Source organism: Pantherophis guttatus, chromosome 1 (genome assembly GCF_059756535.1).
Source record: "Pantherophis guttatus breed Tessera chromosome 1, ASM5975653v1, whole genome shotgun sequence".
NCBI classification, from domain to species: Eukaryota; Metazoa; Chordata; class Lepidosauria; order Squamata; family Colubridae; genus Pantherophis; species Pantherophis guttatus.
This window is the reverse complement of record NC_142063.1, coordinates 204,369,408-204,391,681: the sequence shown is the minus strand read 5'-3', so window position 1 is coordinate 204,391,681 and position 22,274 is coordinate 204,369,408. Positions and strand designations below refer to the sequence as shown.

Sequence of the window (22,274 nt, the reverse complement as noted above, 5' to 3'; positions counted from 1 at the left end):
GACATCTCAGGTAAAATTTAGGCATATTTACATGTGGAGGGCATTCTAATTGCCTTTCAAAGGTGCTTCAAGACAGAAAGAAAATTCAAAAAGCCGAAAAGTTATTAGTATATAAAACTGTATGTCAGGCTACATTTCTTGCAGAAATGTTATCTGATTAGAGAATTTATCAGAAAGATGAAATACTTTCAGGAACAGTCCTTCTCTTACTCTTGTAAATTGGAGGTGACCAACAAATCATCAAAATGTCTGATAATTTTACAATTTCTGGAAAGTATCTGTTTACAAAAAAAATTGTAGGGGGTAATACAAACTATTTTCAGAAAATTATTAATTAAGAAAAAGTAATTTCCCAAGAATAAGAAGAGTGATTATTTCTGTAAGTCAAAGTCCAATTAGTGTAACTATTCATTAAGAGTTTTTCAATCCTTTGTGAAAATCACAATATCTACAATATCCTCTTGAGACTATTTATTATAATCACATTAGTTCTAAACAGGTGATGAGTTTTCTTGCCATTGTTCTGGAAACAATCATCTTAGTGCCAGCTGAATTTACGCCCAAGTTTTATAATCTGTCACTTGTTGATACTATCTCTGTATATCTGTATAGCAATAAATAGTTCATTCCAAAGCAGAGATTATTATTAGATTTTTATTCTGTCCCTCCCCCCCAACTTTTTTTTTTTTTTTGAGAGAGAGAGAGAAAGAGAGGGTCAATTCAAGATGGCAACACATGTAATACTTCCGTTTCATATTTCTCCACAGCAACAGCCTTGTGAGGGTTGCTGGACTGAGAGAGAGTGACTGGCCTAAAGTCACCTAGCTAGCTTTCATGCCTAAACTAGAACTCCCCAATATCCTTATTTCTAGGACAGTACCTTAAACCAAACCGACTCTCATGGTAGCTAAACATTTGAAAATGTTCCTATTCTCTTTTATGTTATCATGAGACAACTAAAAATGTACAGTAGTTGTGTTTATTTTCCTCTCCCTCTCTCCGAGGGGAAAAGAAACACTTAAGTTAAAATTTCCAAAGCAAACATAAGGAAGGAAACATAAACACCCTATCTGATGTCATGCTGGCAATGCTCAATAGATTATTTTAGAATACACATCCATCATTTAAAGAAAACTCCAGTTTTTGAAAAATATTTTTGAGTTCTTCAAATAAGTTCCTTGCACAAAGATCTTTTAAGGAATAATTATTCAAATCCATATTAGCAGGTGAAGTGTAATGTTTCCCCCTGGATTAATATTAATTCATTTGAGTCGAAGGGCTTGACCTCCTTTGATATTGGATCAATATTAATGTTGTTTTGAAAATAAGGATAAACATAAAAATTAGCAGGAAAGGTATATTGAAAAAGAAGTGTCTTTCCACTCGATAGAAACATACTCCAAATTTAGTCTACATATATTATCTTGCCAGAACTTGAAAAAAAGGCCATGCATTGTGTGCTATTTAAGCAGCAAGAGGAATATTTTAGGCCATGTACAAATTCTGCTTATCCTGTTCAGAGTGCACTAAGCATGTAATCAAATCTAATGAAACAGCAGAAAAGAATTAAGCTTATGCAAAGAATAACAAGGTAAAGGAAATTGGAGATTATGATCCTTCAGAGATTATGATCTGATAATATATATTTACCATTCTAGGTGTAGCAGAAGTCATAGTCCTAGTAGGAGGCCGTCAGATGATTGGAATGAATCAACGGGCTTTGACAGCAGTGACATGCTTCAATCCTCAGAACAACAAATGGTACCCACTGGCCACCCTGCCCTTCTATGATCGGGAGTTTTTTAGTGTGGTGAGCGCTGGAGACAATGTCTACCTCTCAGGTGAGCAACAAATACGATGGATTCTTTGCAAACTTATATGGCAAACTAATCAGAATGGATGGATGATTGTTTGGCTGGGAAGAAGAGAGTTCCTTCGAGCATTTTCCATTTCATTTCAGCTCAGATTTTCTCCCTAGGACATTTTCCCCGTGTAATGTGCAAAAAGATACATTCGGGATCTTGATTAAACTGTGAAGAGCTTTTCCTTGCAATTGTGACACAGTATGAAGCATCTGGATCTGAATCAAAATGATCATGTTTCTGTATCTGAAGCCGGTTTGTTCAAGTCGTTGATCTGTATGACCATGTTTACTTAAAAGACATGTAATCCCTGCTCATTTTTTAAAAAAAATCTGTCCTTGAAACCTCTTCCTACTTTTAGTGAAAGGGAACAAACTCTTCTCTCGCATGTGTAACTGGAGGAACAGAAATGCTACAACATTACTGACATGTAAATTCACAATATCACATAATGATTTAGGTAAATACACATAGTACAATTTTTAAAATGCCACCGTAGCTACTTCATTATTCATAGTGGCGCAGTGGTTAGAGTGCAGTACTGCAGGCTACTTCTGCTGGCTGCCTGCAATTTGGCAATTCAAATCTCACCAGGCTCAAGATTGACTCAGTGTTCCATCCTTCCAAGGTGGGTAACACGAGGACCCAGATTGTTGGGGGCAATAGGCTGACTCTGTAAACCGCTTAGAGTTTAAAAGCACTGGAAAGTGGTATATAAGTCTAAGTGCTATTGCTATTGCTATAACCACAACATACTATAGCCAACATTTCACTTGTGGAAGGAAATTTACATAGTCAACCTTGGGGACTGCATGGAATTAGGAAGGAAGTACAAGGTATGAGAGATTGCAGGTGGAGAAAAGGTGAGAGAAGAATCAATTGCAAAAGCTGTTTGTCACATGCCACTGGGAGTATCTTGATACTTTTTTTCATTATTACTATTTTCGTGATACCCATAGAGTATAATGTGTAGTGACTCTTCAAAATCCTTAATTACTGTATTACGTTCTGCATCCATGGACGGAACAGAGATTCTGAGAACAGCCCCCCTGGTTGTAGCATCCATTGCCTAGGCCATGTGTTAGGGATAATTTCTAATCTGAAAACGTTGAGTAAAATGCTTAGTTGCTTCATACAACTGAATAGCCTGTAGGATATTTATGAATGCTGCCTAATTATGCTCACATATGCAAATGTCCTGCCTAGCCTGACATCATGACAGCCTTTTTTAAAAAATAAACCGTTGGGATGCATAAATAAGTGACAGCAATCTGCATCATCGGAACAGATGCTTGCAATCGACGATGATTTATTTTAATTAGTCATGTGTCATTTGGAAGATCTTGTATTGCAGTTGACTTGCCTTGCAATATATATCAAGTCACTGTGGGGTTTTTTCCCCCTTCTCCTTACTGAGGACAGGTGGTATGGAAGCTGGAGTCACGCTAGCTGATGTCTGGTGCTACATGTCGCTCCTTGATAACTGGAATCTCGTTTCCCGAATGACAGTCCCACGATGTCGACACAACAGTTTGGTTTATGATGGCAAAATATATACCATAGGAGGCCTTGGTGTAGCGGGCAATGTCGATCATGTGGAGAGGTAAATTTATTTTGTGTACAGAAAATAGTTCTGAAACTACTCAGAGATTTGATGATGAAAATAACATTTTTTTAGATTATTTAGTAGATTGGATTTCTTAAAAATCAGATAAAGTTGGGTTTGAGTTTTGTTCTATTTTTGTTATTTTAGTTCCTCCTGAACCAGATCTTAGTAAAAGTGTGACTGAGAATAAGGAGTCTCGGTAAGTAACAAAGGAGCTTAGATGTACCAGATCTCTGTTTACTTTCCCATTAGAGTTATCCTGCTTTACTATTATTCTAGGAAACCCAACAAATCAGTTTAATAGACATGCAGGGCAAGAATAATATCCCTAAAACCAGCAGGGAGGTTAGCACTTTTTTTATTCCTGTGGCTTTAGCTTTTATAAATTTAGAGAAACATGCTTCTGCGACTGATTATATTAAAGGGAACTGCTTCCAGAGATCTGTGCCCAAACAGACCCACCTCAGTACCAACTCAGTGGCCCACCAACCAACACATAAAGGTGTCCCGAAATTGGCCAACTCAGCACATCTGAGGCATTTCTGAAGTATCTCCATTCCTAGTGGAGGTTAACTGTTTTGGGACTGTATCATGTGGGCATGTGTTGTGATCCTGTTGTTTCTGCCTTGCTGCACAGCATATTGAAGTGATCACAAAGACCATTCTTCATGGTTCTTTCCCAATAATATTTTATTCTGGTAACTAATCTTTGTGTACAAGGCCACAACCCTGTATTGTTTCTCAAACTGCTTGGAGAGAGATGTATTATCCAAATGCCCTTTCAGCCTAAATCTTGATTCAACAAATGAATTAGTTTTTTTTTTTAACTATGAAAAACTAATAGTTTAAAAAAAAAACCTAATTCATTTGTAGAATTAGCAAAATTCTATCAGCTTTTCCAATAGTTAGGGGAGAGACCCATCCTACGTCTGTGTTGTAAATTTTGAGGACAGTGATTTGTATGGATTACGGAGTAAGAAATTTAGTTTTTTCATGAAACGTCAACTGAATCTCTTAAGACCCAAAGCAACTGTTCATATCTTTTATACAAAACAATGGGGAACCTAAGTTACTTAAGTTTCTGTGGATCCTTATCAATACTAAAAGAATTTGTTGTCCAAATTGTTTCTCAATGTACAGTTTCATCAAAGTGCAGCATTGTTCATGAGGTTGCTAAACTGGCATGATGATTTTGTCTCATTCTAAAACCATTATCAGGAGCTGGAAGGAGTAAAGGTAGACTGTGCCCACAGTACTTTTTGTAGCTACCTATAGCCAGATTAAAATGGTTACTTGTATTTCTCTTATTATGAGATTAATGTTTATAATAATTGGCACTTTATTCTCTTCTTCGTTTCTCTCACTAAATCTATTCCTTTTGATTCTACTATGCCATCTACTGGTTTTTAAGCCCTTGAATTTTCTGCTGGCATACAGAAAACAAAACCTTGGCACCTCCTGTTACTCATTTTTTTTAGAACAAGCTATGTTTTCCAATCTCTGGATTATTATTTTTTTGATTTTTTTTTTACTATTTCTATAAAGAGTGTTACAAATACTATATTTCAGATTCTAGGCAAATAACTAAAGCATTCATCTGTTTTGTAAAGTGTCTTCCCAGAAGTTTTCATTTTTGAACTTGAATGATTGTTTTAGCTATTTCCATTTTAAAAACTCTTATTTCGCATAGAGCATAAATCTCACAGAAGAAGATACTTGAGTCCCACAAAGATCTGTGGACATTCACTCACTGATTCATAGGTACATGGGAATCGAGTATATACACAATGTCATCAAAATAAATTTTACAATAAAACCTACTCAAATATACATTTCCTCCAGCAAAATTAGTTCAGTCAGAGTGATAACTAGCACTAGACAGAGACAGAGACAGAGACAGACAGACAGACAGACAGACAGACAGACAGACCTGTAGAACAGCCTTCTACAATCAGAATGTGTGGATTTTTAACTCCCTGAGTTTTCAATTCAAATCCAAACTTACACTGGGCACTTTGTGTTGGGGAAGCTGCTGTAAACTATTCAAAGCTGTTATGCATCAGCCATATTTGGACATCACAGTAAGCCAAAATTTCATTAGATACTTCTAGTCTACTCGTAAATCAGCATGATGGCTACTTATCAGGTTTTCTTGCTAACCCATACAGTTTGTTCTCTGGCTTGTACAGCATTGGTATGAAGATCATAGCTTATGAATGTCATGCTGAGAAAGGTCAAAGATATCAGTAGACTCACAGCCCTATATGAAGCTGAGGAGGACATTTTTGGTGACCAATAAGCCAGAATTCTTTAAAATTAAGATGTACTATAATATCTAAAAGAAGACCTCATTTTGTTGCCAACAATCTACTGAATTTATTGCCAGAACTGCAATTTGAACTAGTCATTTTATACAAGGAATGGTAATAGTTAGATTTCAGACTAACAGTAGGTTTAGGGTTAAATTTTCGTTAGCTAAGTTTAACTCAGTTATTCAAAGAAAGATGGGATATAAATATAATAAATAATATTGGTAATTATAATTTGTAGCTATTCTCTTAGCTGCCAAGGTACATCATCAGCTCTCATTGATGAAGATACTTCTTGCCTGATTTAATATACAAATATTTCAGTATCAAACAATATGCAGATATTAGTTCAGTGAAAATTACCTGCATGTGCTTATCCATCATGAAAATAAGGTTTTTCCAAATTTTCATCATATAATTTCTCCAACCCTGCTTCTCCGCTGTAGAGGCAGGAACATTATTCTAATGGAGTTGTGTTTTTTTTTTTTTAATGCTCTGCAATAGTTTTTTGTATTGCTTTTCTATAAATTCCCTTCTGAGAAATAAGAATATGCATTGAAGCTGGGCCATCTATTCTATCACATTCCTTTTCAAATGGATTTTTTCCCTTTGCTATATGCAATGAGACAAAAGAATTTTAAAGAGATCCATGATGTTCATATGCTTGTAAGATTCAAGTAGATAGCAGTTTGGAATCCATAATGTGACTACAGAAAAAAAAAATGCCTGCAGCTTTGGCCAGTCATATTTCAGCTGGAAGAAGAAAAGGCGATATACAGGAAGGACATATTTATGGGAGGCATAGAAAACAGACTTTTATAATACAGTACAATGTTGTTTTTCCGTAACTATTTTTCTGCAAAGTATCCTCTGAATAATGTATAAGATAGTGAAGGTATGGTACATAAATTTCAAGTAATGATGGTACAGAAGCTTTATAAGAGAAATAAATTAAAGCATTCATTGATAAAGTTGCTAACCAAGACAGAAAAGAATTAAGAGGACAATGCTTATGTGTATTCAGACATAATTCAGAAAAAGAATAATTTACAGTATAATCTAAAGAGCTTTTTCCATTCAATATAAGTACAGAGTAACAAATATTAAAATCTGTAACAACTGAAAACATGGAATGAGAAAAACATGACATAGCTGAAATTGGGGAAATATGTCCAACTTGTCATAACTATTATTTATTTTTATTTTTACATGTTTTACAGACTTCAATGCTTTGTAAGTTTAAATAATAATTGTCGTTTCACAGTATATTCTGGATATATCATACCATATTATAGCATAGCATATATACATACATACATACATACATACATACATACATACATACATACATATATTATCTATCTATTTATCCTTTAATTTTGTTTTTCTGCCCAAGAGCATTAAAACCTAGTGTCCAAACAATGAGAGCAATAATACAAGTCATATGATAGCTCTTTCCCATGATAACATTGGAATTGACTTGCTGTTCAACTCCTCTATGGGAGTTGAAGTTGTGAATCCTGTCACATTAGCAGCTGGTGTATCATTATGTGAAGTCATGGAAGAAAGTTCCTCCATCCCCCAAAAATATCAGATTTAAGTTCTGGCACTTGATTCCAAGTGCTCAGGTTATTCATTTCCTCTCTCCTGGAATAGTAGTTAACCTTTTGATCTGCAACTGCTATTTTTGTGTCCAGACTCTGAAAGAATCACTTGGACAAAACAAAGAAAGTGGAGGTCAGGAACACGTTGGCCTAGAAAGGAATTATTTCTGGCAGCTTAATGTCCATTTAAAACTTAATCCTCTGCTTTGGAGAAGGATCAATAAACAAGTAATATGAATCTGCTTCCAGAAAAGCCTCCAAAGTAATGGAATCAGAATAGTAGCAAACATAAAAATTAAAATGTAGTTTGAAGCATGACTAATGGACGCAACATGGTTACAACAAGGTGAACTGTGCCTATTATACCAGTGTGCCATCTTATTAGTATTACCATATTTTTGGATATAAAATGCACCAGACTATAAGACGCACCTATATTTACAGGAGGAAAACAAGAAAAAAATAGGTTTTGGCCTCCGCGCGTCAGATTTTTGCCCTCCCAGGCCCCCAGAAGCACTCTGTAGTGCTCCACATGGCCCATTTTTGCCAAAATTGGCCTTTTTCACCAAAAGGACCCATGTTTGGGCTCCCAAGCCCTCTGTGCGTTGCGTTTTACCCTCCCAGGCCCCCAGAAGCACTGCAGTGCTCCACACAGCCCATTTTTGGCCTGCAGAGTGCTTCTGGGGGCCAGGAAGGATGAAAACATGACATGCAGAAGGCTTGGGAGCCCAAAAACGCCCGTATTTGGTCTATAAGATGCACCTAAATTTCACCCACTTTGGGAGGCGGGGGGGAAGGTGCGTCTTATACTCCGAAAGATACAGTATTTACTGGGAGAAATTTAAAAGAAAATTCTTCTTATTCCTGAAGGCATCACTTAGGGGGGAAAGTGCATCTTTCTTTATGTAGAAGATTTAGTTCCAGTTAGCCGTACCCTCTGAACAAGCTCTTTCTGATTGAGAGTTATACAGTAGACCATCATTTAGCAATTGATTTTTCCCCCATCTCGCACTGTAGCATAGCAGGAGATCTTCAGCAAAACTTTTAAGGAAGTTCTATCCTCTTTGATGTACAAGTATCCTGCTTTTGTCACAGCAGTTGAATGAAATTGCTGAGTAAACAGAAAAAGTATTAGACAGTATATATGTCTAAAACAAGCAGAATTTATAAAGAAGCAAGCAGAATTAATCTATTTACAGATTTTTTGCGAAGCAAAGGTAGCATACATGGAAAATGTATTGTGTTCCATAACATAGTTTCTGTTCTGATTTGAAAAATACAAAGCTCGCTATCTCAAATATATAATGGTAGAATGTCGGGACCCTCCAGAGCTATATCCAATAGTTTTTTTTTTTTAAATAATCTCTTTCACTCTGACAGAATAAGGGTAGGAGACTGACAGGAAAATGTAATTCTCCTTCCACCAAAGGAAACACAGATTTGTATTTGGGGACAGAGCAAACATCTCAGAACATTTTGGCCATCTTCTTATCTTGTATAATCTGGCCTATGTGTAGGCATAAATTGGCATGTGTGTGATTGAAATATCCAAATGTAAATCCCAAAGCCATGTTTTTGGAAATAAACATTGTAAAATGAAATCTACCCTAGGAATATGCGAGTTAAACATTTTGCTTTTTTCACTTCAACTTTTTTTTCCCTACAAAGTACTTATTAGAATATTGAAAGTATCTTTTACATTGCTGCAAAAGATAGCCATTCGTATTATCCACAGCTTTTGAAATTAAGATCATGTGTGTGTTTTGACAACAGATTAAGTTTACTTTGCCTTTAATTTTTCCTCAGTTCCTTTCTTGTATTTTGTTGATAAAATATTTTGCCCCTCAACCTATTCCTGCAGTTTTTAACTTGTATTTTATTGACAAAATATTATTGGTCCCTCAACCTACTCCTGCAGTTTTTAACTAGTAGATTCGGAGACATCACTAAAAGGTCATTAGCAATATGAATGTACATTTCACAAAAGAAAAAAATGAGTGAAGAATCATGAATTCCAATAATGTTCATGTTTATTAACTGCAAAGTTGCCAGTAGCATTAGGCTCTGGGTGTGTATGTGTGTTGAGAGCCAGAAAAAAATAATAATGCTTATACAGTAGTTTGTGTCTCCCACTATTAGATTCAAAAATTTAATACTGAACTGGCTATGCTGCATTCCATGGCAGTGTATAGCAACGATATCTCTTTTTTTTTTTCTATCTGCCAGTTTATTTTGATTGCTACCATTTTAGCTTTAAAAATAGGTGTCTGAACTGGTGATACTGTTGAAAATGAATCTTCATCTATGGTTTATTAACTGTACATCTTTATGGTCAGTAGCTTGATTAAATTTTACACCAATGACCTTAGAACTAATTTAGCACTCTGATGCATATACTTAATCTGCTATGAGATAAGGGAAGAAGGCTGGCATGGTAACATCCTAGATTTTCAGCCTGTTACGATAAAATGGGGCAGCTTTGTTTACACAGTGAACATTAAACCGAGACAACTTCCATGTCCCCAAAATATTTAATAAATTTAATATTTAATAACGGAGGCCAAGAGCTAGCATACTATGTTCTGTCTGAAAAGCAGATGATCTTCAAGTTAAACAATTGAAGTGTGGCATTTGCTTTCCTCTAGTTGCTGTTAGATATCACTGCACTGATTTGCAAGGATTATCTCTTCTGTTCTAATTAACTGAAGTTAATTAATAGGAGGCATCTTGACAAAGGAATCCTGGATTATTTTAGTCAAAGATATAATTAGATTTGAGAGGCATATGTAGAGAATAACTTTCGTTTTCTCTTCTGCTCATTCACTAGCTGACGCTATCACTGCCTGCCTTAAAATGGTAGAAGGGCTTCTTGATAAGAACAGAAGAAGCTTTTGAAGAGAAAGGAATTTATATGAGATGGAAATGAATATGGGCCTGCCTGTCTCATAGCCTGGATCCATTGGATGAGTGGCTGTTGTTTGGGTCTGCCTAGTGAATTTAACCCTTTTTAATACATCTAAACAGAGTTTATCTCTCTTTATTTAACTTCTTTTCTTTCCAATGGCAAAGGATTCCAGGATTTTATTTTATTTTATTTTTTAGTTTCTGCTAGAAAGAGGGAAAGGATTGCTATTATATGTGAGAGAATTGTGCATCAGGAAGAAAATTATTGGTATATGCAATTGGGAATAATTAATTTTACAAAATGGTTACTTTATTTATAGGCAATTTGTACTTCTTAATTCAGTTGTGAGTTGTTATATCCTTTTATATGTTTATTTATTGGTATGAAGTGCGGACATTTATTTTTGGATTGGGAGAATCTAATCTCAAGAATTAGATTCAGCTGACATTAAAAATGTTAAGTTGAAGAATCAGATAGTTGGGCAACATAGAAGAATTCTATCTATCTATCTATCTATCTATCTATCTATCTATCTTTATTACAGCTACATATATTTCCCTTTTTTGTTCAGATGTTCTTTCAGAGTCAGCTTTGTTTTGGAAAAATACAATAATTGTCAACTGGATGCATTATTAATGAGACTAGAAAATATATTTATGAAGTTGTTTTCTTGACAGGTGAAGATTCATCTCTTTAGCATCTAGGTTTATTCATCTGTCTTCGTTCTAGGTATGACACCATCACCAATCAGTGGGAGACAGTTGCTCCTTTGCCAAAGGCGGTGCATTCTGCAGCTGCAACTGTTTGTGGTGGAAAGATCTATGTTTTTGGAGGTGTGAATGAAGCTGGCCGAGCTGCTGGAGTCCTGCAGTCATATATTCCACAGACTAATGCATGGAGTTTTATAGAGTCACCAATGATAGGTAAAAGTAACATGCTTCCAGTTTTAACTTGAAGATGGGGAAGGAGTAATGCGTATGCTGTTGATTTATTGACAATGAATTCAAATTTTAATGTATTTACAGAAAATAATTAAGAAAGTATAATTTTCTACGTTTATGAATCTTCTCATTAGTTAGGCTAATGGAGCTGGTTAGCATGCTGAAAGCCCTCACTCCACCTTTTAATTAATTTTAAATATTGCTTGTCTCTTTTAATTTTAAATTTTATATACTGTTCTTATGCTTTTAATATTTTATTTGTACATCATAAACCCTCTTTGCATGGGAGATGGGGTTTACTAAATATAGATGGAGGGAGGGAGGGAGAAAGAGAAAGAAAGAAAGAAAGAAAGAAAGAAAGAAAGAAAGAAAGAAAGAAAGAAAGAAAGAAAGAAAGAAAGAAATTGAAGATATGAATGCAAAGAAAGTCAAGGGAATGTGTGCTATATATTATTATGGTATTATGCTTATCTTTTAAAATTGGAGTGTTTTAGTGAAAAGGCAGAACAAAGAGACAATGGATGCCATTAGCCTATGATTCCTACATCAGAAATCTTGATGGGCCAGTTTAGATGTAGTTTTACCACATTGTCCTAGCTTTACAGTAATCCAAACAAGAGCTCACATGTTTTTCCTCTCACCATAAATGTAAGATGGTACAGAAATATAGAGATCCTTATTTGAGCACATATGTTTTCATACTTTGGTTTGTTAGTACTAACTATACTATACTATACTATACTATACTATACTATACTATACTATACTATACTATACTAATTGTACTGTACTGTACCATATTTGTGTATAGTATATACACTATGCATTATAATTGTGATTTTCATATAGTATAATTGTGATTTTTCTATGCTTGACGGTTTCAATGTGGACATTTTATGTTGTGCTCTCCACCCTCAAATCAGAAGTATTCTTTCTTATCATGAAGAAGTGTCCTCTGACTTCTAGACTACAATAAACATATTGTTAAATTTCCCTTGGCCATTGTAGAAGAAGCAATTCAGGACTTGCTTGTAGCATTGATTTATGGGTGTAACATTGCCGCTGTTCCTTCGCTGCTGTTAGTGTTCAACTAAACATGACATGACATGCATATGATGTGCCATGAAATACCCAGCAGGAAGACATTAACCACTGGTAATCAAGTTGGTGCATTAGAGCAGGGCAAGCCATCTCATTCCCTAACTCTTTCTGTTCCTAGAATCTGCTGAAAGATGTTATGAAGTTTTCCTGTACTCTTTAACAAAATGGCGAAACTTAATACATTATGCAAAGAAAACCCCACCCCTGCTCTCTAAAACAATTGCAAAAGCAATTAATACCCTAGACCACGGGTGTCAATCTCATGGCGTCATGTTGCTGTCACGTGACGTTTCATGATTTTTTTTCCATTCGCTGAGCTGGGGTGGGCGTGGCCTGCGCGTGACACATTTGACCCGTAGGCCACCAGTTTAACACCCCTGCCCTACATCTATTACAGTGCCAACCCATGCAGTCTAGAAAAAAAAAAAGACACACTCGTACTATGTGCATTTGCAAATATTGCCCTAAGAAAAGTATCAAAACTGTTAAGAAAGGACTTGTATACTTCCTCAAATAAAAGTAGCTAATTGTCAAATGTCTACATAATCATCAAGGAGAAATATTAATTGAAGCTGTTGTTATTTTTATTTGGTCTAAAAATAGAATGCTTAAGTGACAGTTTTTAAAGAAATGGAATGCATAGATTTCATTATGATGTTAAAAAAAATTGAGCAGATACTTGTACAGATAATTGAGCAGATACTTGTACAGGTAAGACAAATTCCCTTACTCTACATTTGGTACCATTTTCAGTTGAGTCTAAAACCATGACAGTATTTGAGGGAGAATAATATATAATAAATAAAAGGAAAATCTTTTGAAATGAGGGGTTCACTCACAAATTTTCCATAGTGCTTTCAAATGTGCTTTAGAGATTATCCATCTGCCTTGCTACCTCTTTCCTAAAGTTATTGTGCATGAAAAACATTTTACATTCTTTTATCATTTGAAATACATACAGGTTTATTTTGTTTTTGGTTTTTGCATCTTCAAGAGTTTATATTGTTAATAGGCTTCAGTTTCCCCTTTTTGTTTTAGCGATTCCTATTCTGCAGCTGAAACAGATAGTAAAGTAAACCTGGTTGTCTGCTCTGTTTTGGTCTTGAGATTTCTTCTGGATCATTGTCCTAATGTAATATGAGGTCAGCCCAAGTTGACTTCACTAAATGGCAATCTGGTAATAAGACAACTGGAGTGTTCTTTCTTAGTTTATTTTTAGAATCCTTTTGACAATGCAGCCAGTTACTGTTGCTAAAACACAAGCGAGAACTCCATTATTCAAAGTAGTTCTTATATCCTATTAAGCTTTAGATTTTTATTTGAGAGCAAGAAGGAAGCAATGTTTAAGTCTTATCTCAATGACAGTCCATAGAATATCAAGAGGAATCCCTTTTTCCCCCTGCAAACTGTTCTTTCTAAGAGCTGATCAAGTCTTTTAAAGATTTTAAGAAAACAATAAGTTTGTGAAATCATAGTTCAGATAATTATTGATTAGTATGCATTACTTTGTGTTTGGAAGGGCTAAAATATTTCACAAATGCAAAGTTGAAGTGCATCTTTCTGGTTGCTACTCATGGTAGTATAATAATGATGAGAAATTTTGGGACTAACTTAGACCGATGCATGGGATAGGAAAGCTTTTTTACTATACAGATAGTCCTTGTTTAGCAACTGCCTGATTTAGTGTTTGCAGTTAAACAATGATGAAAAAGTAATTTTATTACCCAAACAATCAGTCAGATGGCCCAATCATAGCAGCATCCACAGGTCTGGTGACATCACTCCTCCTTCCTCCGACCAGGAGTGAGAATGTCCTCAGTTCCCAAGGGAAAGTATTTTATTTTGACTACACAGCTCCAGCTATCTCTAATCCCCCCTCCCTATCCCTTGCTCCAGTGTGGCAATACTGAAGTTCCAAGATGGCTTCGACCAGGTCAGCTTCAGGGTTGACAAACTGCTTCATTTAACAACCAAATTACTGGTCCTAACTGTGGTCACTGAACAAGGGCTTCCTGTACTGAACTGGTCTATATCATACAGGCCAGCAAATGAATCAGTAGTAAGCCACTATTGTCGCTTAGTTGTTGCTTGAAGAAAATGTGTACTTAATTCTCTTTAGCAGTCTAATGAATAATCAGTCTCCTGTGGAATAGATTCTCTTGTGAAGTGATATGTTCCCCTTGAGAGCTCTTTAAACAAAACTTGAAATGCTTTAACAATCTTGCACCAAGATTGAACCCGATGACCTCTTAGACCACTTTCAACTCTATGATTCTTGAACGCAATTCCTGAAGCATAGATCCATTGAACCAGCAGAGAACTTAAACATCTATATATGAAACATCACAGATACAGATAAAGTTATTATTTAGAATGAATTACAGGAACATAAGTGTGATTGCGCATCTGTGTAAGAATAAATAGTGTGAGGTATTAACATGATGAAGGTCATAACCTATTTTGGCAGAAAGATTAGCCATATTAAGTAGTCGTATGTATTTCAAAATATTTTACCTGTCTTTTACATATATTTGTAGTGCACCATACATATAAAACAAATATATCACTGTAAGACAAAATGCAAATAATTAGAATTGCAAAATGCAAACATGAATAAATAAATAAATAGCTGAATCTGCAAACAGTAGTTGCAAGCACAAATATAGAATAGAGCAGATAAGGCATAGGATTGAAATAGATTTGACTACTAAGCTGTTCCATTTCACGCAATATATTCTCTCATGGACAACTTTCCCTGACCTGGTAATCTCTAGATGTCTTGCCTTAACTTAGAATCATTGGCTGTGCTTACGTGAACCCCTCTAAAATACTAATTTCCATAATGACAGCTGAGCTAGCCTCAAACCAACCATTTAGAAAAAAATTAATGGACTGCCATCATTTGTAAATAAAGTTTACATGTCTAATATTTAGGATTAGTCTTTCTAATAAATCCAAACTCTCCCCAGCTATTTCTGTCATGACAAATTTGAGCCTGAATAGCAAAAGACTTCACTCTCCAGATGAGCTACAGGTAATTGGGGCACAATTAAAGATTGATTTTAAAAAAGACATCCCTAATAAATAATGAAGGAAAAGGGGATGTAGGAAAGTGGTTTTAATGTATATTATTGTGGATATAATTCCCCTAAGTATTTAATCACTGGACAAGTAAGCTATAAATGTGCCTATTACCTATACACAGTCTAACATGCAAAAAAAAGGCCAAGCAACATTCTTTGTTGGGCTTAGATATTAAATAGCCCTTGAACAGAGTGTCTGAAGCAGACACTCATAAAATGGAGTGGAGGTCTATAAGATGATTGGTGGGATCAAAAGCCATTCCACCACGAGTCTGCTAAAGAAAGGGACAGATTTGGTTCTCTTCAGAATTTCCAAATTGCACATTTATTAAAGTGGAGATGTTTTAACAGTTGTGTTAAACTGTTAAATATTTCGAAGGCCCTGTTCAGAAAAGGTGAGAGAAAAGTCACAAAAACTTTCATGCACACTTTTTTAATATCTCAAACCTAATGTGGAAGAAAAGACAAAATAAGACTAAGAATGGAGGAGAAGGGGGGAAAATAGAAATTGAGATTAATCAGAATTCACAGTTATCCATTCCCACTGCAGCATCATGTACATATCATAAGCCTATTGCCCAATGTATTTAGTCATTATCAGTACCTGAGGAAGCATTATCAGATAGATGGCATTTTCTACTGTAATTCTTTCTGCCTTCTGAGGCCTCTGGTGGATGGAGGGCTTGGAATGTTACTCCCGGCTTGAAAAGGGCAGAAAAGCAACAAGTCCAAGCATGGTTGCATACATGTGGCATTTTTTACTCACATCGTGGAGATTGTTGCATGTAAAAATGTACAAGTGCCCTGTAAATAACAGTGTAGACTTCTAGAGGGAAACTGTGATACCAACTTTGGATTTCATCTTTCCTTCCTTCAGAATTGGTGGCGTCTTATATATCTCTTTATTCTGCATACTTACATTGTGCAGTTCATCCTAGCAATATAAACATACTACAGGTAGTCCTTAATGACTGTCTCGTTAGGCAGCCATTCACAGTTACAACAGTGCTGAAAAAGTAACCTTGCAACAATTACACTTTTGCTGATCTGTAAAGAAAAGGAAAGCTGAAGTAAGATCATAAGCACAGTCGTGATTGCACTGAGAAAACTACTTTGCTTATTGACCAAGTTGCCAGTCCCAGCTGTGGTCACTAAGCAAGGACCTAATGTACTAAGATGCAGATTTCCCAGGTTTAATTTATATCCCTAAATCACCTAATAAATAAATGATTGTTTTCTTTTGAAAAGTTGGGGCCATCATTAACATCCTTGTTCACGGTGGACAAGAGATAGTATCTTGGTAAAAGTCTAAAAAATGGCATGCTGTGCGGCAGAGCGATATTTCCTTCTGCCAGCAAAAGCTTATTTTGCTGCCAAAGCTGGTTCTTTGGTGGCATGCTCCCCAGATTCAAATAGGAGAAACAGGAATGATTCAAGAACACCATCAGATGACTATGGGCATACCTGGGAAGAGGAATGTCAATGGTTGCAGTTTTCAGTAGGAGTGGCTGGAGGATCATGTCTCCATCTTTTCCTTTCAATTGTTTGTTCTTTTTAAGTTTACCTCAGGTTTTAATTGCAAAAAGTAATTTCTTTTTTCAGTTTCATTCTTATTTTTAACGGTTAATCAACTGGTTGAATGCTGATTTACTCTAATTCCTTGCTGAATTTTAATGTGATTTCTTTGCATTTTTTTATTGCTTTATTTCAGAGTTGTGAACTATTTTTGCTTTCCCCATATACAAGTAGACGGTGACTTTTTTAGGTCGTGAAAGCAATCGAATTTGATTTACATCAGATTTTCACTACAAGGATTTTGTATGCTATTAATTTTTAAAAGCTCTGGTCTTCTTTCTTTTAACTTCTGGTGGGAATCTGCCTTTTTTTCTATTTACTTTTCATTGTGGGAAATATTAGCTGAATTTTTTCTGTGGTTATTTTGTTATGGTATATTTACTTCTCCTGTCATTGAGAGGAACTATTTATGTCTGAATGGGAAAGCTCAGCTACAGGAAAAATTTGGAGAGTATTAAAATTGTAAATAATGCATCAACTTAATGATAAAGCCCTTTGGGAAGCCTTTGAAAAACATACTGAAATTGAAAACTTAGATTAAAAGTTTGATAAAACAACTACAGTTTTAAATCAACCCAAAGATGACACTCAGGTACAAGCACCAGCAGTTAAACCAGATTTGCAACCAGATGGATTGGAGTCTAGTTTGTTGCTGGCAGATTTAAAGGAAAAGAAGCCTGATTTGAAAACTGCAGGCTTGCCGGAGAAGGCTGAAAGGGGCAAGAAATTTAAAGACTTAGAAATGACAGAATTGATGAGTGATGGACTGGACTTTCTCAAGAAGATTGATGGAGATTGGGAAATGGGTATATATATAATCACAAAACAATTGTCAAGAGGCACTGCATTACAACTCAAGGAGAATTCTTTGAACAACAATTTTTAAAATTTATTTTTATTTATTTATTTGTCAAGCGTGTATTATTAGATATATAAGTATAAACATGATTATGAATACATGAAATGGATATGAATAAAAGGGGACATTAGGACAGGAACGGTAGGCACGTTGGTGCGCTTATGCACACCCCTTACAGACCTCTTAGAAATGGGGTAAGGTCAACAGTAGACAGTCTAAGGTTAAAGTTTTGGGGGTTTGGGGAAGAAACCACAGAGTCAGGTAGTGCATTCCAGGCAATGCTGCAGAGATATTTACAACAGAGATTTATGATCTTGGGGAATGAGATACAATTGTTGGGGAAGATCCCAGTTAGATTTTAAGTTAAAGTTTTATCATTAAGAATCAATCAAGGATAATTGATCCTGGAGAGACTAAAGGTAACGATTGTAGTGCAGCAGATCAGAGGCTGTTGTGGACTTGGTTAAATACAAGTTTATTGTTGGTTTTACCAATTATCATGTAACATTTTTATAAACTAGATAAATGCCAGATCAAATTGGTTGCGTAAACAGATTTATAGAAGTTCGTAATTTGTGGGCCTGTTTCAAGAGGTGGGGAACTATTATTCTTGAAATACATTTATCAATATTCAACTAAGGGGAAAAATCTATCTATGTGTGTTTTTAATGCACTCTTTTAAGGTCTTGTTTAGTTTTGCTTTGTTTTTGTGTTTTTTCCCCTTTTTTGGAGTTTGTATTTTAACATTGTGAATAAAATTAAAATGTTAATTCAAAGAATTACTATCTCAGCATGCAGACATAGGAAAATTACATCAAAATGTGTTGCAAGTTTGCCTGGATAGTCTCCTAATCTGCAGTTGGAATGCAAATTAAAATTAAATTAAATTAAAGTTCTTGCACTTTATGTTTTATTTTTAATTTCACCTAATACTTTTTCATTTTATACTTCAACCTATGAACACCCTAAATCTTTATTCTTCTGTTCTGTAGTATTTGGGGGGGGAGGGGGGGCACTAATAACATAACTTGTCCCAAACTAGTATTTTAATGTGGGATTATCAGGCTTTGAAATAATAACACTGCTTTAGTTCAGCTTTGAGAGATCGTCCATACCTCATAGGCAAAAATGAGTTCTGAATTAAACTCCAAATTTAGCTATTAGTTCTTCTAATAGATCTTGCACTTTTTTCATTATAAAGGTTTGATCTCACTGGAATTACCCATGAGCAATAATTACTATTTCTGTAACCTGTTTAGCCTTTCCAACTCTGGGGTAAACTCCCAACCCGAGATTCATTACTACAAAATACACAGAGAGATTGTTCCTCTTTTTTGAATAGATGTGCACTTTGAATAATACAAAATTCCCACCTGCTTTCTTCAAATATGTTAAAAGCTGGATATATTTTGTAGGCAGAAGCATGTTCTTCTTGTATTTTTCTCAAAAATTCAAGATTCAAAAAAAAAAAAAGAGAGATAGGGAATTCCAGATTCTGTCAGGTTTTATTTGCACTTCTGTTGAAGAGGGGATACATCTAAACAGAAATACAGCAAGCAAGTTGCTGAATCTGTCTTAGCAGTAGAATATCCTTTATCTAAGCAAGCAGAGTTTTCAGAAAAATATTGTTGTTGTTTTCTATTTTATGCTATATGTTTTTTTAAAAAACGATTCCATGAATTGTACCTGACTTTCATTACAAACACTGCTACTCATAAAAGTTCAATATCTTTACAAAATGTTCTTTTCTACAGTTTCCTTATTTTTATTTGTTGCTCCCTAGTGAATGTTCTCTCTCTCTTGCTTTCTCTTTTTTTCTTTTTTTTGGCCTGTTTTCTATATAATTTGGGGGAGAAGGAGGGGATAGTCAGTGTGGTTCAGTGAGCAAAATATTCCTGGTAGAATTTACAGTAACAAAAGCAAACTCCCAAGCGATGAAACTTACACTGACACAGGATAGGTTGGATTGATAATAAATTGGAAAGCATGCAGTAGAGACATATGGGTAACTTCCTATTACCTGAAATTGTAGGATAGCAAATTGGGTAGTCTCTCTCCCTTTCAATAGGGAAGAATGAAAGAAATATACAAGTGCTAGTTTAAAGAAGCTCCATTTCATAAGTGCAAAGCTGCCCTATTCCTTTGGGGTTTTGTTAGTTGTTAATTTTTCCTTCCTCTTCCTCCTCACCTCTTGCTTGCATTGTTTTAGGGATTGTGCATGTTAGCTTTGCTAGAACATGTCACTAATTCAGTCACTGTAGGCACCCAGTGTGCCTGGATCATAGACTGATGGCTTCAAGGAACAGCAGGAGCTCTTGACAATTGTCTAAAATCTAGAAGGCAGTCACTGATGATTTGATTCACTGCTCAGTTCTCTCTTTTCCGTGCAGATTATCAGGGATACGAATACTCAGTCATAAGATTCTTCTTTGCTATAGATTTGTAAGTCTTTCCTATTTTTTTCATGCCTGGGACTCTTTGTCAATGGATATGTGTGATCTCTCTGTTGTCTCTCAGGAATGCTTTATTACTTCTATTTTCCCCTCATCCCTTAGGCAGCCCCTCTTAGTTCTCCCAGCTGGGTTCTGTTGTGGGAAATAATGCCCATGCTACATAAGGATCCATGTTAATTAGTGACTTTCTTTGATTCTAAATTAAGCCCAAGGAATATCACTGCTTACCTTCAGATATTGAGATTTTGTATGATTTTCCTCACTATAATCCTTAACTTTCTTACTTAGGAACATAAATTTCCTTTCATAGATTTGACAGAAGCTTATTTTCATATGGTGACTGCCCGCTGTTGGATTCCTTGATTCCTTGCCCCTGTGATCAGTTTAGGGCAGGGGTGTCAAACTCAAGGCCCGTGGGGTGCTTAGATCTGTCCTATGGGGCCGCCCTGGAAACAGTAAAGGACCAGCCCGTAGTGCTTCTGCCACCAACAACGGAGCTACATTTTCACTGGCAGAGGGTTGCAGGAGGCCGTCCCAGCCGAAAACAGCTTGGGAGCTCATTTTCTCTGGCAGAGTACTCGGGCCACCACAGGCGCCCCCAAAACAATTGACATCAAGATGGCCATGCTGTACCTGGCCACCAGCCCCCACAAAGTCAAACACAACCCTGATGCGGCCCTCAATGAAATCGAGTTTGATACCCCTGGCTTAGGGGCATCTTGATAAAGGCATCTAAAGAATGTAGTAAATGTTTAAACGAATAGTTATTACATTTGCTCCTTATCCCATTATAAGTTGCAACTTTCTAATGATGCCTTTTAGTTGCAGAACTGCAGGATAGTCCTTTACGCTTTTCTGCTGCTTCCAATCCTAGGATTCCACAAGTCAGTCTGAATTGCATTCTTGTTGCACCTGGAAAGCCACAGGGGACTAACTTTGGTTCCCTCCTCTGATGGGGGTAAGGAGGAATGCATCCAGCTCCTAAAGCAACTAACTCTATTCAGTATATATCATGGCATTGGTAATCATCAGGACATAATAGTGTACAAACTTTCTGTTTGGAATATGGACCTGCATTTCCATTTCAAAGACTCCTATTTTTTTACTGCTACATCCTCTTTCCACTTTGGGGAGTTTGTTGTTCTTTCCATGATGTCTTAGCCCTTTGAGTCCCTTAAGTAGGTTTCTCTAAGGTAGCTTTTCTTGTCAATTTCTTAGACAAGTGTAACTGAACAATTATCTTTGCTCCCTACCATTCTTACCTTATCTTTCATTAGAATAAGTGCACATTTGGATGTTTTCTTTTTACCAAGGGACATTTCCAAGTTGTGCCTCTGTCAAGAATTGGTTTTGCCAATGCTTCTCCATGTACCTTGAAATAATGTGGAGATTTGTGTGTGGGTTTATAGTATGTGTGTGCATTTGTGGGTAGATGGATAGACAGATATATGGGTATAGCTATAGATACAGAATATCTGAATTCTTCAGTGTTAGTTCACTATCAAGTTCTAGCAAATATCCTCAGATGTCAGACCTGAATTTTGCCCAGCAGCGACTTCTGTGGCAACTTTTTAATGAGAAATACAGTATAATCTCTTTGCTTATGTTGAACTACGGTTTGGTCCCAAAGACTGGCCTTCAGGGATCAGTCTAGTCTAGATCTTTGATCCAAGATGGGCTCAGCTTTTGGCAGCACTATCTTCTGTCTATCATGATCCACATACGTGAACCACAAATACCCCAAAGAAGAAGAATTAATTATTTGCCTGTGATTATAGTTCTCCAAATGGTCATCTGTTAATTTATACAACCTAGCCTTCCTCCCACTTGTACTGCAAAGATAATTAGAGGTAACTTGGTGTATGGAGGTAGGTGCAATTTAGGGACATGATGAAACTCTGCTTGCTTTATTCGGTATTCAGTGTAGTCAATATACTTAATAGAGTGGACTTCAAAGCTGTTGTGCAAGACAGACC

At 35.9% G+C, this 22,274-nt stretch overlaps 1 protein-coding gene across 7 annotated transcripts in view; it reads left to right on the top strand.

Annotated features, from left to right (window-relative positions):
• Nucleotides 1-22,274, top strand: part of KLHL29 (kelch like family member 29) — a 426,037-nt gene that overhangs the window by 383,696 nt on the left and 20,067 nt on the right. For all 7 annotated transcript variants that reach the window (XM_034432194.3, XM_060689303.2, XM_060689304.2 and 4 more), the window contains 3 exons: nt 1,659-1,841; nt 3,285-3,465; nt 11,016-11,209. In XM_034432194.3, coding sequence (XP_034288085.1) covers nt 1,659-1,841; nt 3,285-3,465; nt 11,016-11,209 — 558 coding nt within the window. The remainder of the gene's footprint in view (nt 1-1,658; nt 1,842-3,284; nt 3,466-11,015; nt 11,210-22,274) is intronic.